Source organism: Gymnogyps californianus, chromosome 11 (genome assembly GCF_018139145.2).
Source record: "Gymnogyps californianus isolate 813 chromosome 11, ASM1813914v2, whole genome shotgun sequence".
Taxonomy (NCBI): domain Eukaryota; kingdom Metazoa; phylum Chordata; class Aves; order Accipitriformes; family Cathartidae; genus Gymnogyps; species Gymnogyps californianus.
In genome coordinates this window covers 21397423-21415055 of record NC_059481.1, presented here as the reverse complement: position 1 = coordinate 21415055, position 17633 = coordinate 21397423, and the positions used below count along the sequence as shown (strand labels likewise).

Here is a 17633-nt window from a genome sequence, read left to right as displayed (position 1 = left end):
TGAGCGGGAGGCTGCGCGAGCGTGTGGCTGTGTGTTTAAACAGGGTTCGTATCCATTTCTGTCACTGTACGATGAAGAATGGAGGTTGGAAATAGTCGGCAGCTTCTGTAAGCACTTAACATTCCTGATTTCATTTGCCTTTGATCTCACTTGGAGTAATTTTACTCTCTTCTGATCCTTTCCCTTGAAGGAGCTTTTATCTCATTGTCAGGCTTGCTAATTTAGTGCGGTATTTTGAACCAGACCTCCTCCTACGTTTCCAGAGCCTGGAAGGTATTTTTTCCTTAATCAGGGAGTGTTTATACAGTTCTTTGAACATCTTAGGACAAGAGTCGTAGTGGGGCTTTTTGCAATGCCAAGTCTGGGTCCTGGGCCCTGCTGCTCCAACCTCCATACGTGCAAATGGCCTGTCCCCAAAAACCTGCAGTATTTTGGGGCCAAAAGGGCGGGAAGGAGGGCTGGATGATTTGGGACGGGTCAGAGCAGCCTGATGTCGGTTGGGGGCTTCATTTGCCCAGCTGGAAGCCTTCCTGGGCTGCGTTAAGTGACAGCAATGGGTTGTCACATGTGTTTGACCTTGTCATGGTCTTCTGCCAGGTGCTCAGTTTGAGCCCTGAGGGTTGTGAGTACATCTGGGTTTTTACGCGGCTTCTTGGTCTAGAAACGTTTTTGGTGCTCCTGGAATAAAGGGCAGTGGTTTGAGTATGGTCACAAGCTCTCACCGTCACATGGAGCCTGCATTGCTTGGCGATGCAGTAGCCACTTGCAAGTAGAAACATACTGATACCCTGGAGGTTGGTTGCTTGTAAATGGTTTCTGCTGTTACTGGGTGGATTACGTGGTTGGAACAGGTTTCCAGGAAAGGATTGCTCTTTAAAGATGTTGTGCAATCGTGTGTTTATTGGTGTGAAGGTGTGAAAGAAGGCAACCTCCTCCTGTCAATAGCCAGTGAGATGGCATTGTCATGACCAGCTCAGCAAGTGCAGCAAATATTGATGATGGAAACAGACCACTCTGGTTGCTAGTGAAGGATCCTTTGCTCCTGGTGTTAGTATGTTCCTTGGTGAGCGTGTTCCTGGGCTGTGGCAGAACAGCCACCTGTGAGGTCCAGCCTTCAAATGTATTTCCCTCCAATGGTCGTTTCTCCTCTCTTGGTATGGCAGAGAGAGACCTGAAACCAGGCTGTTGGGTTTGGTGTGGGTGAGCTCTGCAGTCCGGTGCTGGTTTTGTACCTGGCCCTTTTTTCTCTAACATACCAACCAGAAGCTTGGATCCAGGTAGGTTTTGACTTTGGGGAAAAGAGCTGGGTGATACTTAGGGATATAGAAACATCATCCCATGTTTTTAAAAAGCAAATACTTCTTCTGCTGTGATGCAAAGTATGGAGCTGTCTGTTCTTACTCCGCTGCAAGCAGGTTGAGTTGATTTTTAAGGGATTGGAGTTTGAGAGCCTGATAATTGCTTCTTACCGACCTGTGCTGGCGTGGGAAGCTGCACTGCAGATCTCTGCTCTATTCCTGGCTGCCTGAGCCAGCCAGCTGTCCCCTCGCGCTTCACGTTTTGAAGAGGAGGAGTATTTTCAGCAAAATGCCATTTTAATTGCTGTCTGAAGAAAATAGAAAATAGGACAGATATACGGGCTGTTTCTCCAAGTGATGAACAGAAGTGCCTGGCACAGAGCAGGAGCCCGTGGAGAATACGAAGGCAGGAGGACAGCCCGTGTGTGTGGTGGCAGGGGGCATGTGGGATGCCCAGCATGCAGAGCCAGCTGATTCTACATGGCCATGCCCACCCAGCCCTGCTGCGTTACGGGAGGGTGGGTGCTGAAGGAGGGTAAGAGTAGGCACAGGCAGCAGTGGTGCCCATAGTGCTGATGCTGCACAAGAGCTGTCCGAGATGTGTTGATGTGTCGTTGCTGGCAGTGACGCGTAAAGGAGGAGTCGAGGGGAAAGATGCAAAGAGAAAGCTGGAGCCATTGGCTAAGGGGACTGGCTTGTGACCTGAGTTAATTCCTTGTCTCCTCAGTCTCTACTTGTGCTTCTAAAGACAACAAATTTAAGGAAAGGCAAAGGATTAAGACTTTAGCCAACAAAGTTTCAACGTCTTTTGAAATAAGCTCTGCATCACATGCCTCAGCCTTTTGCCTTAGCAGCCCTGTATACAGGTGGTGTATACACACAGGCTGACTAAGCCCGGTGTGACATGCTACCAGGAGCAGCTGCTATGGGGAGATCCCTTCAGAGAAGTGTCTGGGTTGCTGCTCCTCTGTGGATGGGGCTTCTTATCACAGTGTTGTGGCACCAAGTGTGCCTCCTGTCCTTAGCTCAGCTGAGTTTTCCCCAGCCTCAGACTGTTAACCCTCTCCTGTGTTTGGCCATGTCACCCTTGGCACATGTATTTGGTAGTAACTTGCTCCGTGCTTAATTTCTCCCTATTTCATACAGTTTTTTTGTACCAGCTGTCTTGGATGGAAGGCTTCCAGTGGCAGTGTCTTTCCGGAGCATTTGGGGCAGCCTTTCAGCTTCATGTTCCCCTACTTCTAGCCTCCTGTGGAGCCAGTGAGTGAGTTTTTCAGCTTGCTGTGATCCTGAAAGGGCTAATCTTCCCTAGGAGACATGAACGGGCAGAATTGCTCTTACAGGAGGGCATTTGGTGACAGTCCCTGCGTAGTGGCATTCCTCAGCTTGCTCCCTGGCCTGAGGGGGCTGGGCAGCAAGGAACCTGCCAGGGCTGTGCTGGCTGACAAATCCAGAAATTACATTGCAGTGTGTGCACGTTGGGAGCTCAATGACGTCTGCTGCTTCTCACTGTGCCTTCTTCCCACAGAGTGTGAGTTAGCAGCACAGTGGAAGCATCCGTGTGGGAAAACCCTAAATCCAGGGACTTGCAAGCAGAATCGTGTTGGCAGTAGCTGCCCCTTTGTCATGGAGTACAGTGCCTGGCTGTTGCACTGGCTGCGTAGCATGGTGTGAAATGGGCATCTCTGCATCCTGCTGGGGTTTGGCTTTGGGTGCTGGGAAATTGTCCCCTGGACGTCCTAGTGAAGATGACGGTGCTTGGGGCAGGGTCTGTTCTGTCCTGTAACGATGGCAATCAACAGGCAGCAGAAGAGTAGGATTCTTGTGTAGCTTCCTCGTCACTGAAGGGACATAGCTGGCCAACATCAAGTTCTCGGTGGTCGTTCTGCAAACCGGCGATGACAGCAAACCTGACAAGTTCCCATCCCTGTGGGCTTGAGTGGGTACCGAATCGGCCCTCCCCACGGCCCTTCCTTTCAGGGGCACCTGCAGTTTCCGACACACGCCTTGAAATAGTTCCATCTCCCTGCATGTGTAATTTTGCGTGTCATTGCCCCTAATTGCATGCTTAACACACATGCTTTTAAAATGCAGCCCTTTTATCAGCAGTAGGTAGTAGCAGGTTTAATAGGGTGTTCGTATTCCTATAAAATTAATCTGTAGCCTTCTGCGATAGGAGACGGGCAGGGAGCCATGTGGTTCATATCCAGTGTTGATAAACTTGTTATAGAGGCAGGAAACATTTCTGATTGGAGCAGTGACAAAATAATTTGGAGCGGAGCCATAAAAAGAGTGGATGGTGGTGGTTTGAGCACAGCAGAGATTGAAATTGCTGGTGTTTGGAAGCAGCGCTGCCAGCTAACATTGACTTAGTGTCTCTGGAGAACTCTAACGGCAAATGCATTTTATTAATGGCAATATTCTTTTAGGAAATGCCGAGCCTTGTTTCAGAGGTGGAGCTCTCCTACGAGTATGTGGGTTTGGAAATCAGCCAGACCAAGACCTGTTCAGCTCAGCTTGCTGCTGTTCACTGCTCTGGCATCCGGCTGCAGCAGGCAGGTTGCCTAAGGGCATGTTCTGGGTACTGTCCACTTGCAGCTGGAATATCCTTTTCTAGTGGGGAAAATGCATCCATCCATTCTCATTCTGGATTCACCTATATGGGATAAAACGCTCAGAGACAGCAGGTCACATTTTTAGCTGTTCTTTTTTTGTCTTTCCTTTGAAATGAGTTTCCCAGTACTTGAACATCAGTGGGAGATGCTGTCTTTCTGGATTCCCAGCTGGGCTTGAGCTCTTACTGCCAGTTCCCCCTGAGGGGGAACTTCTCCAACCAAGTTGTGATCGTTGGCATTGGGGTACCATGCTGGGCTTCAATACCTTTGTTTGCACTTAGTTGTCTTGTGGGGGTTGATCAGCCTTGGAGGAGGCTCTGGTATGCAGGCAGGTGAGGGGGAGCCCTTGCGTGTCATGGGCAGCCATGGCAGGTTGGGGCCCTTGCTGCATCTTCTGTGCTTGCTCTTGCTGTTGCCGTCACTTCACCTTCTTCCAGTTGTTCTTCTCTGCTTGAATCCAGCATGGAAAAAGCAAGTGTGTACAGAAGGGGTGGCTGCTGGGCACAGTGCGGGGTGGCAGAAATGGTGCAGGTTGTGCAGCCCTAGGGATGTGTGATGGTGAATGCAGTGCACAAGTGTCATGCGAGGTGCTGGTCACCTAACAGGGCTGAATTTCACCTGCTATCTCCAGCTAAACTCATGGAGAACCGTGCTTCCTTCACTGTGTAAAAGTGGGATGTGATTAACCAAGGAAAGCAACCCCCACTGCAACACTGTCTTTTCTTTGCAGGGAGGCTGTTGGAAGGGGATTCTCTGGAGCTGAGCTGTAGTGCTGGTCCTGCAAAGGTGATACTGGAGCCAAACCAAGTCGTGGTTTTGGACTGTAACCTGGCCCCTGTTGAGCAGGTGATAAATATCACGTGGAAGAAGAATGGGTTTCCATTAGTGGAGCAGGAACATCTCCACGTGCTTCCGAATGGATCGCTCTTCATCTCATCCCAGGCTGTGGCAAAGGACAGTAAATATCCTGAGAGGGCTGGCGCTGAGGGTAATTACTCCTGCGTGTCTCGCAGCTCCCTAGGGACTGTCACCAGTCAAACGGCTGCAGTCAGATTTTCAAGTAAGTGTTGGGGGCTTTTTTTGTTGATTTTCTTTTTTTCCCCTCCTGGTGTTTATACAGACCATCTGCCTCCCAGAGAGTTGGAGAGTTTGAGTGTCTATGAAGTGAAATTCTATTAATGATCTGTAGGTGGGATTTGGGATAGTCAACAAATAAGCAGTGGTGTCTTTCTGTTATCCCACTGTTAACATCCTGTGTAACTCTCCCAGGTAAGTGCCATCAGCCATGGATTAAAAACAGGACCCTCCTCACTCTCCAAAAGACAGTGCTTGTTTTTGCACAGAACTTGACACTTCACAGCCCTGAGTGCAGCACCCTCTGCCTGGGGAGGTGGCTGTGGGGGTCTGGCTATGGCAGCTCTGGCTCTCCTGGCCAAGGCTATGATGGGCTTGTTGCCCCAGCGACACAGATAAGGAGCGCTGCTCTGTATCTGTGAGCACTGGCTGAAGCTAAGGGGCCGGGTGATGGGGAAGTGGTTGGGAGGAAGCACCCATTGCCTTTCCTCTGCATGAGTCACCTCTGGATGATGTGTGCAGGAATGCACCCGCATTACTTGTGTGGGGACAGCTGGAAGGACTGGTTGTGTTTGGGACAGGGCTGCTTGCACTGGTGTGCTGTGTGCTCCCAGCTTGGCTGTGCTGAGCTCTTTATCCCATCCACACCCCAGAGACTCTGTCCAGATCAGGATCTGCCCTGAGTGAAGAGTGTGGATACACTGATAAAAAGTTAATCACTGAGAGACAGTCAGGTGGACGTGGGTGGTTGCTTGAGGGGCAAAAAGCACTGGAAACAAGCCAGGCTGTACTCAGGTGGTCCAAGTTCCCCTTTGTCCCTGCTCTCAGCAGCTGCCTTCGATCTTAACAGGCTTCTAGGGGCACCTCCTGCTCTCCCCATTTGGAACGCCTGGTGACTTTGATGGCTTTAGTGTGTCTGAATATGGCCTCATGAAAATGGGAACTGATGCACCAAGGGAGGCCTTGGGATCTTTCGTCTTCTGCGCTGTGAGGTCCTGACGGACAGCATGTTGGACGTCTCCCCTTCTGATGGCTTTTGTTTGTGAAAGCTTAGCTCTGTCTTTAGCGCAGTGAGTAGCAGAAGAGCAGGAGCTTAATCTTTGGCAAAGCAACTTATCTGATGAGAGCCCAGGCTGGTGACTGTAGTGAGCAGGAGTGTTGGGGCTCTCTGTGTGCCTGGTGGAGCTGAGGGAGGTATCAGGGTCCCAGTGGGGACAGATGCACTGAATTTCAGTTCCCAAACATGCTCTCTTAAAGCACAGTGCTGCTGATTTCAGGTGTAGGAGGAAAGCAGGTAAGCCAAAACAGTTTTACAATGCTTTGGTGCCAGTGAGCATGTCCCAGCATGGAAGAATGTGTCTGGCACCCTGCTTTTCAACTGCATTATGCAGCAGGAGAGAGCAGCGTGCTCAAGGCTTGTGGATAAGGAAATCTTTGTGGATCAGCATGGTCTGAAATGCCGATAATGAGATCTATAATGAGATCATCTCTTTCTGTGTCTGACAAATCTTGCCAGGCTCCCATGGCTAGGCAGGACCCAGAGCTCCTGGCTCCATAGCTGCTTCTCCTCTCCTCTCTGATGCAGGTTACTGGGCTGTTCTTGTCCTTGACTTTCTAATGGTGCATTTGAGTGCTGTTGGCAGTGTCAGAACTGCAAAAGGGGGAGTTTGAGCTGAAATGGGCAGGCCGGGCAGGGTAACCTTTTCTGACGCTTTTTTGTTAATTTGAAGGTTCCCCTCCTGCAGTCCCAGTTCTTGGTGCTGGGCCTGAAGAACTGGGTACAATGCAAATGAAGAGATGATCAAATACTTTCCAGCCTGTCCTGCTGTGACAGGGCAGTCTGGTCTCATAAGGACTTGGAAAAGCTCTTCTATAAGGAACTGAGAACTGTAAGTTCAACTGGAGAGCTGCAGGGAGGACGTCATAGCCCTGAGCAGAGAGGATGGCAGCACTGGGAATGTGCTCTAGGTCTCATGCACTGGATTTGGCCGTGCACATCAGCTCAGCTGCCTCCAGGTCACTGTTGGTCTTTTCTGGGTTCCCTGGTGAACAGTCAGCACAGTTTGGGGAGAAGCGTGGAGGGCACTTGGGGAGTTCGATGCTGAGCAAGGAATGTTGAGACCAGGGCAGAGCCAAGCAGCTGTAGCTCCCTCAGTAGCTGGTGAATGCAGTAGGTGCCACTGGGTTTGCTCAGATGTTCCCAGTAGGCAGGATTTACCCCGTCTCAGCATGGTGCAAATCTGTGAACTCCAGGGGAAACTCCAGACAATGAAGAGCAGCGTAGAGGCTGGGACAGATGGCTGTCTACATGACAGAGAGTCTGCTGGTCCACTTGATGTCGGGGCTGTCTTGTGAGGTGAATATCTCTTTATGATGGAAGAGATGAAAGAAAGGGCTCTTCAGGGTGTTTTTTGTTTCGATCTCTGAGAACGACGATCCAAGATCTGAACCGCTGAATCTTTGCACAGCGTTCAAGAATAAAATTCCTTTGTATTCAGGAATGGCTCCTGGAGCTATTTTAAGTGTGTGAGTGCCAATAAATGATTCCTTGACCTACCAAACAGGTGATGTTAGCAAATAATGGAAATATAGTAACACATCTCTCTAGTACATGACTTATGTAAATGTTGATGAATGCAGCTGCACAGCACACCATCAGGCCTGAGGTGCTTTTGCACTTGCTCAGAACTGTGGTAGGTGAAGATGCAGAGTGGATGTCCTAACACCCACTTTACACTGTGATGTATTTAGCCTCTGGTACCCCAGGCAGGGCAGTCCAGGTTTGGCCAAGCACATGTTTCGGTCTGCAAGCACTGTGCTGTAGAAACCAGCACACCAGCTTTTGCCAGATCAGGGGAAAATCTTTGACCTTTGCAAGACGTCCTCCTCTTCTGCTCAGAAAATGTTCAGCATACAGCACCCACAGATTGCTGGTCACCCATCCCTCCTGTTCCCTCCTTTCAGTGATTTGTAGTGCCAGATAAATAGCTGGTTTGAGTATTTCATTAAGTGAAGGGACCCCTGAGGGCTGTGAAGATGCTGCATGCAGATACTGTCTGGGGAGGTGGGAGACCTGGAGTAGAAAAGACATCATTCATCCAGGAGGATTTATTTGGCTGTTCCTGCCCCAATCCCAGCCACCCTGAGTTAGGATATATTCCCTTTTAGGGGTGACTTGTTTTGAGGTTTGCACCATGCCTCTTGCCCAGTGGCAATGGTTTGTGTCTGCGTTATGGACCTGGGTGTATTGTTTGGTGTCTCATGAGTGAGAACAGTGGACACATCTCAAAACCAGGAGACTGACTTAAATTGCCCTTCCCTCCCCCTGGATTTTTCCAGAGGAGCGTACGTAGGTGACGTGTCTCTCCATCCCATTTGGGGTTTCTCCCAGAAACAGGGAATTTCAGGTGAACTCCCTCCTTGTGCGTACTCATATGTCTCCTTTTATTACCATCTGCACAGGGAAAGTGCTGCTTCTGTGGCACACACAGGCACCTGACAGGACATATCCATTTCTGAATGGAGAGCAGCGAGGGAATTGATTAATGCAATGCATCTCTGGCTTCGATTTGTTTTGTGGGTTGGGCAGAAGCACTTGCTACATTAGCATTCAGCTGGTGCAAATGAGGATTGTAAAGGCCTGTTTTTTTTCCCCCTGCCGCTGAATACAGTGGTCTATCCAAAGCTGTTTATGTGTAGATGGAGTTATTCTTTGTGCTGATTGCCCTGGGCGCTGCTGATCAGGATGGGGCAGTAGAAGAAAACCTGTTCAGCAGGTGGGATATGTTATCCTTGCCATCAGCCTGTGCTTCTGACCCGCAGTGCGTTTCCTTCCCTGAGCTGGGGATCCCCTGTGGGGATGTGGGGCTGTCTGTGTGCCACTGAGTCTTGCAATGACAAGTAGGAATATTGAGTATTCGTAATACCAAGTCATCTCCTGTGGCTTTTCATAGCTTGATTCATTTCTTTGTTCATTCGTGACTAACTTGCCCCGTATGAGCACAGTACTTGGTGCCACCAGGACGCCGTGGCAGGGCAGCTAAGGGCTCGGCCCGGTGCCTGTTGCAGTCGGTGCAAAAGCTGCTGCTGAGGGATTTGGACGAGTCCTGCACCACTTCCCTGAAAGGAGATGCTGAACGCACCTCACGGTGGTAGGGATAAACTCCGCTCCTCGCCCCTTCCTGCGCCGTGCTGAGTCCCTGTCAGCCTTGTTTGCTGGTGCGTGCGGGGGATTTCACCTATTTCCTGCCTTTCTCAGCACTACTTCTGTGCTGTTAGTGTCATCTGCCATGTTTCAGGCTTGCGGGAGTCTGCTTCTCCCTCCTGACAGCCCCAAGAGCAGCTCTGGTTCCTCTGTGTGTGAGGGCTGCCGGCTCCCCAGTGGAGGGAGGGGATGCGCCACGCAGCAGCGAGCCTGGAGGCTGGAAGAGGCCGTTCGGAGCAGAGAGGCTGGAGTGATGGAGGTTGGACGGTGTGTGCGGGCTGTGACACTGTGGTGACTTCCATCCTTCCCCTTCCAGCATGACCCAGGTCTTCAGCTTGTTCGCATTTTGCTGGATAAACATGTGGCTCACTGCCCAGCATTCCCCGGCACCCTGCGTGCCACCAAGGGAGACCCGTGCCATGGTCCACCATCCACACCTCGTGGCAGTAGTGGCCGTGGCAAACGAGGAGGAGCGAGTCTGTGACAGCTCTTGGTGTGAGCGTGCCTGTTAAGTGAACAGCTGCTCAGGCTGATGAATTAAGTTTGCAGGTTTCTCCGAGCCCTGCGTGCTCCCACGTGGAATACCAGGGGCGTTATTTTAGTTGTGGGAAGGTGTAGGTTTCTACCTGTTAATAACTACGTTTGTGAAGATTTGTTAAAGCTGTTAATTTAGCTTAAACATTTTGTGCGAGGGAGGTCCTAGAAAATTACAGTAATTGTGACTGTCAAATGAAGACGTTTGCTGTGCCTGGAGGGAATGGGCCTGCGTTGCGTGGCTGCTGGCAGTGAGCGCAGGAGAGGTTTGGTGTGTCACTGCACCTGGAGGGACAGGCCACAGCAGGAATCAACGCACACGGGCTCTCGTGATCCGCTGTCCACAAGGAGAGCGTCTCTTCTCTGTGGCGCATGGTGTGTCTGGGATTTGAGGAAAGGCAGACTGGGATTTACTCTTATTTTAAGGATTTATTTTATGGATTTTATGCTGTTTATTTTGTGGATTAGGTGCATAGGTGAGTGAAGGCTGGTGACTGTAGGCAGAGCCAGGCTGGGCAGGAAAACCTCCAGCAGATGAGAGCACAGGCTCTGGACCATCCGCAGATGTGACTTTCAGATGCTGTTTCGAGTAGGTGGGGAACTGGCATCTGTGAAGAGGCAGGAACAAGCCCTGTATGGATTAGCTGGGCAGCACAGGTCCTGTGCTGCCATATGGCTCTGCAGGCCGAGCACTGTTCTGGCTCTGCCTGCACCACGCTGTGGGACCCTGGCAAATCGCTCCCATGACTTTCTGTGCGTGTTTACCCTCCACCCCCTGGCCAGTTCAGAGGTGAGCCATTCAGAGACAGGTCGTCTGGGTGGTGTATATGCTCTCAGTGGGGGCCAAAGTTGCCCCCATCTTAGAAATACCTACTAATAATTGTAAAAGATACAAAGGGGACGAGCACACAGAGAGTCTGGGGGCAAAGCGCTGTGGGAGAGAGCAGCAAGCTGTTTCAGAAGGCTGAATTCCTTGCATAGACTGCATTTTCTGCCTGGGGTGTAGTGTTGCTGGCTGGCAGTCTTTCCAAGCTCACGGCCTCCTGCATGGATCAGGCTGCTGGGAGAGGGGGAGGGTGCTGTGTTTCACCCTACTGCAGTCACCCCTGGGCTTGGGGCTAAAAGCCTTGGCACACATGGCTTGGCTCCAGCTAGGTTTAACATGTCGGCCAGGAGAGAGCTGTGTGCTCCGTTCCTGAAGGTGCAGAGCCTGGTGCTTTGGCATGTTGCTGAGGGCAATTTGCTGTAATGCTCTTCACCTTCTCACCTGCAGTGGGTAATTTTTACTGAGTGGCCTATTAAGGTGTTCAGGGTAATCAGTGCAACAGGGCTGGGAGGTGTTTTGTGGCTCGGGGTGGCTTTGCAAGCTAAACCTTAGCTGAGGAGTTGAAAATAATGTTGAGTATGTATCTGTCATCTTTGTTTCCCTTTTCCCCTCAAGCATCTTCTTTCCCTGCCTCCCTACGTGAAAACCTCTCACTTTGCAGCACTTCTGCGGTAGTCCCTTCCATCAGAACGTGTTTCTGGGAGAACAGCCCCTCCTAAGGATCCCTGTGGCCCTAGGGTGAGCAGTGTGTTGGAGCCTGTCTTGCGCTCGCTGTGACCCACGCGAACGTCTGTGCAGTGCGTCAGAGTAGCAGGACCTACTTTCCAGTCCTCTCCTTCCACAGCAGGCTTGCCTTGCTCTGGCTGATTCTCTACTTTCCTCCCAGCGCCAGCTGTTTGCAGCACAGCTCTGAGCCTAGGTTGGGTCGTGCTGTAGGTGCTGGACATGTTCTGCCTCCTCCGTTCTATCTTCGTACCCCTTGGGATGAGAGAGGAGGAACACAAGGGATCACAGCATGCTGTGGTCTTGGCCCCAAGCTGATGCAGAGGCTGCTTACGGAGGAGCGATGCGCCTGACCAGCAAGTCTGTCTCTGCCTGAGCCTTGCCAGTGCTGAGATCCACAGTTCTTGTTCAGTCCTGCATCAAAGAAGCCTTTTCACTGTTCTTATCTTGTTTTGGTGTTGCTTTCTGTGCACAAAAGATCCCTGTTTGTGTTCCCTGACCTGTCCTTCACTGGGGAGGCTGCAGGCTGCTTCATTCAGAGCTTGCAGAGGTGATTTTTTTTTTTTCAGCATGTCCTCAGTGATCCCCACTATGCCTATCCTGATCCTGTAAAAGGAATATGACAGAGCTGCTCAGCCTCTGAATTCCATCCCACCCCAAGAGTTATCACGAGAAGGCACTAACAGACAAAACACAGTTTGCTCTGCATTGCCAGGGTTGAACCTCCGGCACCCACTGAGGTCTCCACCTTTGCTAGCTCTGCTGGGGAGCTGTGACTCTGCTTGGGAAGCCTGGCTGTTCCTGTGTGCCGCTCGGAGCAAGAGGGACGCTGCGCTCCCTAATCAGGGTCGCTGTTTAGTCACGCTCCTCCACATCCTAATGAGAAATCTGTCACGGGTGCATTTCTTGGCTCTTTGCTTTTGAAGAGCCGTTCCAGAGCCCAGCACAGCAGGCAGATGGGGCTGGATGGAGGTGAAGGGCAGGATCCGGTTCTCAGCAGGGAATTTCAAGCTTGCAGACGCAGGTCTGGCAGATGATGGGGAGGAATAGCCAGCAGCTCCTTGCTTTGGGACAGATTATTGTCTGGGTAATCCTGGGGAGCCCCGGAGGCACTGTCACCTTTTGTGTATGCCTTTGCACTTCATGCCAAAATGGGCAGAGTTAAGCCTGGCTTGCTAAATGTCCTGCATCTCTTACCAAACTGTACAAAATATACATGCATGCAGACATGAGGGAGAGCAAAGAGAGCAGGGAGCTGCCCGCTGGGATTTATGGAGCCTTTTCACCGCTGTTGGTGACAGTGGCATTGCTGTTCATGCACACCATGTGCTGCTTAGGTTCTCTGGTCTCTGGAGACTGGTCTAAAGCTGCTGTAAGCTTTGGGACCTCATCGTGTCAGCTTAGATGATACCACTTAATAATGAACAGAAGAGAGACAGGTGACCTGACATGAAGTGGAGGGAACAGAGATGCCTACAGATTTCATTTTTTTAGAAGGATTCCTGCCACCCATTGTGACCTTTCCAGGTACATGCCAAAGTATTCTCATTTACACTTGTAGGATGAAAACAGAATAACAGGAAAGAGCATTAAGGATATCTGCTGCCGGGAGAAGGTTGTTTTGATGGTGCCATCCTGAACATGCGCTTGGCATTTGATGAATTTTCTTTTAAACTCTTAGGTTCAGCAAGTTTTATTAACATGAGCTTAAAAGATCTTGTAATCTGTAGAAATTACTCTGTGTTAAAGTGATCTGCAGTGTATATTTGAAAATACTAAAGGAGCTGGCTGAATGGGGGCCTTACATATTAATGTCTTTTTCAAATTTTTCCAGGAAAACATTTTTCATTGCCATTTGTATTGAATTGAAAAACTAGACTTGGCGGACAGCTGGTGGGAGAATTCGGTCTGTAGCTGCTGCGAAGAGCAATGAGTTGCTTTAAACATGTGATAACTATTTAAATTAAAGAAAAATACTAATGACAGCTGAGAATACGCTGAGGTTAAAATGGGTCATGTAAAAGCATTTAATTTTCAAAACTGTACATACTTTCTCAAGCTAACACTGCAATGAAGTGTGTATGCGTGTGCATGTGTGTTTGTGTGTGCGTGTGCGATGCAAAGAAAACTTCAGTTTTGGAGTCCTGTAAAATCCAAAGCAATGATGGATGTTCTTGGGAAGCGGTGGTGGGACAAGCACATAATTGTGTTGGAGGACCAGAAGGTCACTTGGGGTCCTTATAAGCACAGTGCTGTCCTTGGCCCAGCAGTCAAGCCTGTTTTCTGGCTGAAATTTATATTTATTGTGCCACATTCAGGGTTTCTGGCACTTGTGTTACAGCATTGCTGGATGAATTTGTATGGCAGGGTGGGTTTAACAGCAAAGGTGGTTTAACAGACACTTATTGAAAGCAGAAGCCAGTTCTTCTGGTGGAGAAGAATACAAGCTTTCTGCCCCCATCAAGGAGCCTGCATGCATATTCAAAACTCCATCATGTGCCTGAGATGCCTTCGGGTTATGCTACTGATAGGACAGATGCTGACAGCCCCAGGGGGAGGATTTCTGCTCCACTGAAGTCAGTGGGATTTTGCTGTGTGCGTGGAAGAGGAGGAAGATGAGGCAGCTGTGTACGAACGATGGGAAGGGTGCGGTCCAAGAGCAATCACAAATGTTAGTGCTTTGTCTCCGGAGCAAGTTCAGCCTCTCTAGTATAGAAAGAAGCATATAGACCGGGGTGAGCCTTGGAGAGCAAACAAGTGTCCTGGCATGTATGAAATCCGTCGTCCTCCTCTTAGCAAGGTGGCTGTGTCTGTATCCCCTTGGCTGCATCTCATCTGCTTGAGTAGGATGAAGTTGGTTTTTGCAGGCAAAGCTGTTCACTATGGAGAAGGAGGATCATAACCCTTATGGTCTCTTCCCCTAGTCTCCAACATTGCCAGCCTGTGGGCAGTTGTTTTGTGTAAGTAACTTGACATCTGGCTTTGTTCTTCCTCTTGGCTTGTTTTAATTTCCTGTGGCTACGGGAATGCCACAAGGCAAGGGGAAACTCTCGTCTCTCAGGGTTGTGGCATTTCCCCTCTTCTTTTTCTCATTCTACAAGTCCTTCCCAAATGGAGTAAGTGAACAGAAAAGGAAGCAATTGAGGAAGGCAACTGCTGAAACCCGGTAATTGCGTATCTTTTCTCTCACACTGTTCCCTTAAAGGAGAAAATGCAGCAAGAAGCAAATTTGCACATTGAAACCTTTCAGTTACTGTTGTTAGGACTGCCGAGTGTCTGTAGGGCACAGGAAAGTGAGGAATTACATTTCAGGCTATCTGTAGGAGAGAAAAGTCTTCCTCTTAACTCATGCGTCATAACAGGTTTGCATTTCTCAGCAGAAACAGAGTTATTAACTTTCCTTCCCTCCTTCTTTCCCCAGCATTATCACGCTTTTTCCAACAGCCGGAGTCGCAGACAGTGGAAGAAAATGGCATGGCCCGGTTTGAGTGTCGGATCGAAGGACTGCCCTCCCCTGTCATCACGTGGGAGAAGGACCATGAAGCTGTTCCAGCTGAACCCAGGTGATTCCCCGATTGCTTTGCTGGGTTAGCTTAAAAAAAGGCAAAACAAAACCTGACTGTTTACAATGTGGAAATTCTTCATAAGAAGGTGGAATGAAGAGAGAGATGATAGAAGCACCTAAATAAAATTAACCTTCTCCCAAACATCATCCAACCCACCAAAAAAAAAAAAAAAGAACCAAGCCCTTTTTTGTTACTGATCTCTTGTTCCGAAACCTTTGCCATGATGGACCAAGTGCTCAGGACTAATGATTCTTCTAGAGGTACTGTCTGTGCTCAGTAACCTGGGAGGTCTTTCTGTTTGTTTTATTCCTGTGTTTAGAGGTCATCTAGTAAAAGACTCTGAATTTTTTTTTTTTTTTTTTTTGGAAAAGGTAAGAATGATACCTTTTTCCTTAATGAAAGTCAGTTACAGGCACGAGAAGAGGATAAACCGTTAGTTGGCTCTTAGTTGGTCTGTAGACATCACTCCTGCAGGGCATCAGTGACTGCGTTGTCCTTTAATTCTTAAAACTCATTTTCTGTTCTGCAGAAGGAGCTGTTTCCCGCCAAGAGGCAGGAGGAGAGGAAGGAAGGAGGGGTGGGGTAAGGTTTAGGAATAATTTTGCAGTAATGACTGTTTCTGTAAGAATAACCACTTATATCCTTGAGTCTGAAGTGTGGCATCTAAAGGCTGATAGGAGGCTGTTGCTTTGTAATGAGAAGAAAATTAATTAATAAAAAAAGAAAGAAAAAACAAAAAAGAAGGGATTGCAGAGGGAAGTGTGCTATAGATAGGGCAATGGCTTTTTAATGAGACAGCTCGATGGATGTTGTGAAATTACTTGCTCGGAGATTGCTTTCAACACGGGCAGCCTGAAAATTGTTTTCCTTGTCAAAGCCAGACCATAATCTCTGGCTGCAGAGCTTGCTTTTTAAAACATGTTTTAGCTAATATGCTTTTTCAGAAGGATTTGCTTTTTTGTTGTTGTCTAGTTGTTGTTGTTGTTGTTGGATTTAATATAACCGGCTTTCGAAGGAATTAAGTGAATTCCAGGAAACGTTGGCTGCCAACCAGAGCTCTCTGTAATCCTTACTGCATCATGCCTAAGGACCAGATCTCAGGCCAGCCTGATTACTGTGGACTCCCTCCTGTGCACACTTCTGATGAGCCTGTGAAAATGCAATCATTTGGATAGGTAGGCGTCAGGATGATGATTTCATAGCCTTCATATCCTTGTACATACATCATTAGGTGTATGTACAAAATCAGGCTCTGGGGCTGTACATACAACCCTTGAGCTAATGCTACTACATCAATATTTACGATTTCTTTTAGGAGGGATAGAATAATCATGGGAAACGGACGTTGCTTTTTTTTTTTCTTTTTTTCTGTTTTTTTTTGTTTTTTTTGTGTTGATCTTTCCTTTGGGCACTCTCTTTGGCCTTTGCCCTTGGGTGCAGGTTCTAGCATGGTGCCACCTCGAAGGTGCTGAAGGCTGAGCTTAAAAAATACTTAGACAACCCGAAGGGTAGAAAAGTGCTTATTGATGTTTTCAGAATACCTTTCTGCCTGCTGAAGTTCAGGACAAAATCTAACTTTCATATGTGAGTAAGGCACAGAAGTATTTTGCAATTCTGGCTCTGAAGTACTTTGAAAAAAAACACATGGTCTTACATCTGCAGCAGCTGCTGAGAGGTGGCTTGCAGGATTCTCTATAGATTGCAGTTGCTTTGGGGTGTGTGCTACATCTCTTGGCGTAATCTCTTCTCTGTTTTAGGTGCTGGCTGAGTTTCACACCAGACTCCAAATTGCTGTTTATTTTCTCTAGAGCCAAGATGAGTACTTGCTAGGAACTGGAGGTCTCTGGAGGTCTGCACATAAACGCATCCCCTACAGATCACATGGTCTGCAATCACAATATCTTTTTCCACATTTTGGCTAAGTGAGGGTTTTATCTGTGTGGAGAGTTTACTTCTGTCATGTTCAGGAGTGCCTTAATATGGCTCACGTTCACATACGGGGCTCTTGAGCTATGAGCAAAAGGGCTTGCAAACTTTGAGTCTGCAACAAAGCTGCAGGTTCCTAACTTGTCTTGAGGACTGGTGCTTTAGTCTATTTTATATACCTTCAAAAGGCTGCGAGGAAGGGTGTGCCAGCAGTTTACTGGGGAGAAAGTAAGAAAGGGAATTGGACTGTTAATGCTGGAATATTCTCTGCTATACACTGCATTGAGCTGTAGAGTTGCAGGGTTTGGACACAAGGCAGCGGTGCTTGATTTCAGTTCTTGAGCACTGCCCTGGTAATCGCCACTGAAGAGGTGAGCAGCCGTCGGCCCCTCTGTGCTCGCACGTAGAGTCTGCTCAGGGAGGAGCAGAGAGGGGAACAGCTACGTGTTTGTGCCCTGTTACTCTTGCAGCTTGCTGCCTTCTGTGCCCATGGTAGTTGAGCCCTGGTCTGAGTGTGCTGCCCTTTAACGAGCTACCTACTGTAAGTGGGGGGCTTGCCTTTCGCCCCCATTCAAGGCAGTCTCCTGTAAGATCCTGGCGCTATAGCTGTCAACGGCAAAACTCCTGAGACTGCTGAGGAGAATGTTTCTGGAGCATTTCTGTTTCTCCCAGGGCCTTTGTGTGTCTCTCCTCTGGTTTTTGTTTTCTGTTTAATCCGTAGTGAAGGTGGGCAGACAAAAAGATCTGCCCTTTGTGTGGAAGGAAAGCTAGTGCCATCTGTCTGCTCTGAATCATCAGGCAAACTTAGCTTCCTTGCAGAGAGCCTGGGGATGGAGCAGAATGCCCTTGCAGGCTGCCTGGAGGCTT

The 17633-nt window shown here is 49.0% G+C and overlaps 1 protein-coding gene across 1 annotated transcript in view; it reads left to right on the top strand.

The window, feature by feature from the left end:
- Positions 1 to 17633, top strand: part of IGDCC4 (immunoglobulin superfamily DCC subclass member 4) — a 96943-nt gene that overhangs the window by 30125 nt on the left and 49185 nt on the right. The window contains exons 2-3 of the mRNA XM_050903450.1: positions 4644 to 4973; positions 14696 to 14837. Of these exons, the coding sequence (XP_050759407.1) occupies positions 4644 to 4973; positions 14696 to 14837 (472 nt within the window). The remainder of the gene's footprint in view (positions 1 to 4643; positions 4974 to 14695; positions 14838 to 17633) is intronic.